Source organism: Echinops telfairi, unplaced genomic scaffold (genome assembly GCF_000313985.2).
Source record: "Echinops telfairi isolate 266 unplaced genomic scaffold, ASM31398v2 ScPeMD7_18;HRSCAF=68, whole genome shotgun sequence".
In the NCBI taxonomy this organism is placed as follows: domain Eukaryota; kingdom Metazoa; phylum Chordata; class Mammalia; order Afrosoricida; family Tenrecidae; genus Echinops; species Echinops telfairi.
In genome coordinates, this window is record NW_022103915.1 from 55,074,611 (window position 1) to 55,080,819 (window position 6,209).

At 45.8% G+C, this 6,209-nt stretch overlaps 1 protein-coding gene across 2 annotated transcripts in view; it reads right to left on the reverse strand.

The window, feature by feature from the left end:
* Nucleotides 1-2,215: 2,215 nt before the first annotated feature.
* FRMD6 (FERM domain containing 6) overlaps nucleotides 2,216-6,209 on the reverse strand; it is a 78,988-nt gene continuing 74,994 nt past the window's right edge. For both annotated transcript variants that reach the window (XM_004698585.2, XM_004698584.2), the window contains exon 14: nucleotides 2,216-5,180. In XM_004698585.2, coding sequence (XP_004698642.1) covers nucleotides 4,896-5,180 — 285 coding nt within the window. In that variant the 3' untranslated portion in view covers nucleotides 2,216-4,895. The remainder of the gene's footprint in view (nucleotides 5,181-6,209) is intronic.

A 6,209-nucleotide genomic window follows, 5' to 3' on the forward strand; every position in this document is an offset into this window, starting at 1 on the left:
GCATCACATGCAGAGCTTTGGTAGTACCCATGCCCAGCCTCCACTCGAGGAAATAAACCAGGTCTGTGGCGAGGGCACCAAACCCACACCAAACCCACTGCCATCACGTTGACTCAGACTCATGGTGACCCTCTATAGGGTTTCTGAGACTAAATCTTTATGGGGACAGCCAGCCTCATTTTTCTCATTATGGGCTGCTGGTGGGTTTGAACCTCGGCCTTTTTGGTTAGCAGTGCAAAGCTTACCCACCACTACCACTAGGGATCCTGGGCTGGGGCACAGGCATTGCTAATTTTGAGTAACTCTGGCTGGTTATTCTAATGAGTAGCCAAGTTGGAGAATTCATGTCAAACAGCAGTTGTAAGCATGGTGCCAATTTCTAACATTTGAAGTACCCGTGTAGATTTCGGCGCCCTGGGGACGTAGTGGCTACCCATTGGGCTACAATCCTCAAGGTCTGCAGTTCAAACCCACCAACCATTCTACCGAAGAAAGACAGGGCTTTCTACTCTCCAAGTTAATCTCAGAAGCTCACAGGGGGAAGTTCTACCTTGCCTTACAGAGTCACTAGGAATCATCATCAACTCAAGGGCAGTGACAGTTACTTTTGTTTTGGTTTTAGTTTGCGTAAATTTTTACTTACTTGTATAAAAGCAGGAGTTAGATCTTTTCTGAATGGAAAAAAATGTGTCACACTTCAAGGGTTTAGCTTAAAGAGCGACAACACTGTGTATGCATGTGCCCTCCAATTTTTCTCCCTATGTAGTTCTTGAAATTCGTTTTTTTGTCCCTGCTCCCACACCCTCAGTCCCGGCCCTTGTCACCCTCCTAGCCTTGCTGTCACTTTCCTACCATCAGGCCACCCAGCAACTACTCTTTCTCTCAAACCTTACACAGTCTTTTCTTTTACAGCCTCCCCCCCCCCCACTCCCTGTGTCCAGAAGAAACCCCTGGGCCCTCCCCTGGACACTCCTGACTGTGAGGAGCATTGCTGCCTCTGGCTTCCGAGCCTTTGCCTGGACAGCTTGGACTCACCCTGCGGCCCCGCTCACAGTTCGCCTTCCAAGGAAAACCCTGCCCAATGTCAACTCCTCCCTTTTCTCCTCCCCAGGTCCTGGCAGGCCGCATTGTCAAACCATTACCTTGCAGGAATGCTTTACATGCCTGGCACAGTGGGTACTCTAGAAACTACCATTTGACCTTACTCGGAAAACTCTGGGTCTGATCCTGTTAAATTCTGAACCTTCTCTTCGGGAGAAGATTTTGGAGATAGACTTGGGTTTAGACTTAGCTCTGCGGCTCACTAGTTATGGGATATTGGGCAAGCTCAACTTTTCCCTTGGCTCTGAAGGAGGCAACTTCTTGCAGATACTTTCTTCTTCTGTCTCTAATGAAATGTGACTCTTACCATTGACCAAATGCTCAGTGACACCCAGGTTACCGCCACCGCACCAGAAAGCGTTTGTTTTGGACTGTAGGCTTCCAAAAGGCTTTTTAAAAAAATGTTTGTTCAGAGATTTGAAAACCCTCTTCTATCCCACCTCCATCCCAAGGGGGGATTATCACACTCAATACCTTATTTCATAACCCTCCCACAGTCCCCTGAATTATCACGCCCCTGTTGGAGCCAAGACACCTGGAGCAAAGGGAAGGCCGAGAGCTTCCTGTAGCGATAGAGGTGGGGCTCTCTGCATCCTGTCCATTGGCTCTAGGCTCGGGGCTCTTGCTTTGATGGGTGCCAGCTGCCCTCACACCCAGCCTTGGGAATGCATGCTTCTAAGTGCAACTACTTTACTCGCTTTTTTTTTTAAATGAAACCCAGCACTCCAATACTATTTGAAGAGTATGTCACAATCGTTATTTTCATAAGAATATATAGATCTATTGTTGTTAGATCTTGAAAATGAGGGCTCTTTCAGCTCCACCATTTGGAAACCAGTCCTGAGCTGACAACCACCACCTCTCAACAGCATGGAGCCTTAGCTCCTTCTCTTCCCACAGGGACCGAGTGGGCCTCTGTGGGAGTGCGCACCTGTAATCCTAGTGCATGGACAGGCGCTCGCTCCGCTGGCTCCCGCAGCACAGGCTCGGGGTTCACAGTTCCATCACACTGGGCCTCTGGGCTTGCCGGCGAATGTGCTCCATTATAGGAAAGATGAACATTCGCCTGCTTCTTGCTTAATTAAGAGGTGTAATAATAACAAGACACTCAAAAGACAAATAAAAAGTAACTTTATTGACTGTTAATCTTACCACGAAATACCTATCAGAAATAATTCCAAAATAATGCAGTTTTTTCTTTTTTTTTAAACACACGTTTGGTATCATCCTGATATGATGATCCTTTCACAGAAAGGATTATTTACAGTTTATGTTGATATAAAGCTCATTGTTGCAAATACAAATGTCAAGAGTATAGAGGCATTATATACCAAATTGGTATATTGGCTAGCAATGGACATGTAACAAAGGCAGAATAAATAACAGCTTTACACTTTTCTTTCTTTCTTTTTTTGAACAACTTCCAAATACAAAAATGTAATTTTTTTCAAAATGGATTTCCAGATATACATATATATGAAATTCTGCTGCACACAGTGGGTCAAAAAGCAAAACTGCTCCTTAGCATGTTTCATCTGGAAAACCTACAGGGCGCCCCATGAATCCAATCAGAAGTGGGTGTGCAAACCGCCCCCCAGGCTGGTGAAACCCTGCACCCTGACTCTGGCTGAAGGAGAGAGGAAAGAAGAGTATAAAGCCCTGCTTGCTTAATTAAATATGACCCCGCCTCCAAGCCCACCCTTCATGTTTATAAGAAAAACTAAGAGCTAAAGAAATGCACCGCCCCATGCTGTGGCCCTCGAGGGTTTGCCCCCGGAGCGTCTGTAAGACACGGTAATGCAATGACAAACTCGTCACAGAGGGTCCCGCCAGACTTTTACCCTGTGACGCGGAGAATGGGACTCATCTATACATATGCTGGTATCTGAAACTTTGGTTCTTTTTCGATCAAAGCAAAATAATTCATGACTATAGATCTCTATAGAATCTCCTCTGCCCCGCCCCCCCATTTCTCTCCCTTTAAGTAAGGTCAGGTTGAGCTCATCTGACAAGGTCTCTGGCGGATACACTGACCACGTCACATCGTGCACAGGCACGCGTGGTGCAGCGCGGGTGGGCTCCGCCCCGCGCTCACCTTTGTTCAGTTCTGTAATACTGACTCGCGTCGATGAGTAACACTGCTTAGGCTCTGCTGTACCCTAAGTCTATTTCTGTTACCTGAAAACATAATTTTGTATAAAAATATGACTTTCTTTAGAAAATAATACACGGCTTTTGCTTTGTTTTGTTAATAAAACCTGGCAGGTAGAAAATAGGGTGTATCAAAATATGGTAAACAAATGTAAAATACTAAATCATTAAAAACCTCTCATAGAAAGACATTGTGCTAGGAAGTTCTCTCCTGAAGTGTGAAGTACATTTTCCATATAGCAAAAGGTTAATAGCAAGTTCCTGACTTGGGGTCATGACATACCATCAACGGCAGCACCGAAGGAACTGACTTAAAAATGGCCCTTTCGGATATATTTGTGTTTCTTGCATACTCTTCCTTCCAAATGAGTTCAAAACAAAGCAACATCCTCTGGGTCACTGGTTTTCAATCCTGCTACGTGGGAGATCCATTTGGTGAACTTTAAAAGAACAGGTAATTCTGTCAGGGGCCTCACCATCAGACCGACTGAACTGATGTAGGGTGGGAACCAGGCATTGGTGTTTCCCCAGCCCGGCAAAGCTCCCCAAATAATTCTATTACACCATCAGGGCTGAGAATCACAGCAAAAGACACGTGGGCACACAGTTACCCTAACTCTCTATCAGTCGATTGTCTGCAGGCACGCACAAGGCTGCTATCATTCACTCCAGGTGTGTGACAAGTATCACACAAGGGTCACAGAAACCCACGTGAAGAAAGTAAGCACTCTATGCATTTCCATCTGGATAACACAGGCATATAGTTAGGGTACTTTGGTTGAGCAGAAACTAGGATCACCATAATTTGTTAGTGATTAAAAATAAGCAAGCAAAAAAATCGCCGCTGAGCAGAAACATCTTCTAATACACCTCCACAGTTTTAACAACAGTTCTGTAAACTTCACAATACACCTTGTGATGTGAGCATAGTTGATCTGTGAACTTGGATGAGGAACTGCATGGAGTCCTAGAGCTTTCTGGACGACCGACGTGGGGATATGGCACTGACCAGGCGTGAAGGAGTCGCAAGGCATCGCATCATGCATAGCCTTCTGCTTATTGCTTAAATCACGTCTTCTTGATTCTGGACTGGCATGGACACTTATCTTTGGCTTTCTAGACCCAAATGACTTTGACCACTTCCTAGAGTTCCCTTTGGGCTAGCCCGAGTGAGGCAATAATGGCTATGTAAGTAGGCAATGTTCTCTCTGCACAAAGAAGTGAGACCCTACCTTCTCCTCCCTCAAACATATGCATTTCATGAGGGAGTGGTGAAAAAAGAAAGTACAAAGAACATCAACAACAACAAACTTACAAATGAATCCAAACCATCTTTCACTTGACGGATGATGTGGTGTTAAGCATAATCGATCTGGAAAACAAAACAAACGAACAAGCACATACCACCGTCCCAAATTCTGAGAGCTTGGTAAACAGTAGCGCATCCGTGTCGCTGCCCAGTCTCTGTGGTTAATGTCACTTCGGCATAATACTTAAAGTGCAATTGTCCCCAGGCTTTTGTTTCCATCACAAATACAAAGGAAGAGCTAAGTTTGGGGTGAAGAAAATACGGCATGAGCAAGAGAGAAAAGACTCATGGCTTACACAGCCCCAGGCAACAGCAGGCTGCTCGCAGGAGGGCTTTATACAACGAACTCTGGGACGTCATCGTGAGTGAGATCCAGAGAGAAGTACTTGCTGGTTCTTTTGACGGGAAACGTGTCTTGGATGTTCATGCACTGCTGAGCCAGGCAGCTGTTGCAGTAGAGGCCATCGTCGTCCAGTTCGTGGCCACATCCAAAGGTGTAGCTCTGAGCAGTGTCCTGACACAGACCCGCTATGCGCAAGAAGTCTTTCTGGTAAAGTCTGATGTCATCGAGGCTCAAGCTGTGTCTATCGGTGGAGGTCTTTGGTTTTCGACAAATAGTCTGCAAAATATGGGGAGGTTAACACAACTTTAAGAACATACAGCAAAACTAAACTCACTGCCACTGAGTCGATTCCAACTCACGACGAGCCTGTGGGACAGGGTAGAACGGCTCCTGGAGATCTTTACACCTGAACTCCTCACGGGAGCAGAAAGCCCCGTCTTTCTGCCAAGGAGCGGCTGGTGGTTTCATAAGAGCATAGGCTGAAGCAAAAGCTTAAGGATCTTTGTTGCACATGAGGCTTGCAGGGGAAGATGTGAATACCTTGACCACTGGTAATACCAGCAGCTAAGATTTATTGGGCTCTCAGACAAGGGGGCTTCGAAAATTTTGTGGAGAAATTTCACCATCTTTTCATTTTTCCCCACAAGCTTTTTGAGGCCCTCTCATCTGTGCCAAGTCCTGATCAAACGCTCGATACATATGTAGTAATTCATTTACTCTTCCTTATAGCTCAATGACCCACTGCCATTGAAGCGATTCCAACTCACAGTGGCCCACAGGGCAGGGTAGAGCTACTCTCCAGGGGTCTCCCGGTCTGTAAAGACCTATGGGAGCAGAGAGCCTCATCTTTCTCTTGAGGAGGACTTGATGAGTTTGAACTGCTGACCGGGTAGTTAGCAGCCCAATACCATCTAACCCACTACACCACCAGGGCTCTTGACAGCTTTATCAATTCAAATTCACGGCCATCGAGCTGATTCCATGTCAACTCTGTAGGGCTGAACAGAACTGCCCTTAGGGGTTTCACGACCATAGAAAGCCTCATCTTTCTTCCAGAGAGTGGCTGGTGGTTTTGAACTGCAACCTTGCAGTTGGCAGCCCACTGTGTAACCACTACACCACCAGGGCTCCTAATAGCCCCAACAGGCAGATGCTATTCTCTCATTTTACATAAAAATAGCCAAAGTGTAGACAAGTAAATGCAGCTGGAATCCCACTAACTCTAGCATCTCAAAATCAAGCAACTACCTTAAAATAAGGAGGTAGAGGGCAAACTACTCTTTTTTGTTTGTTTTTGCTAGGATC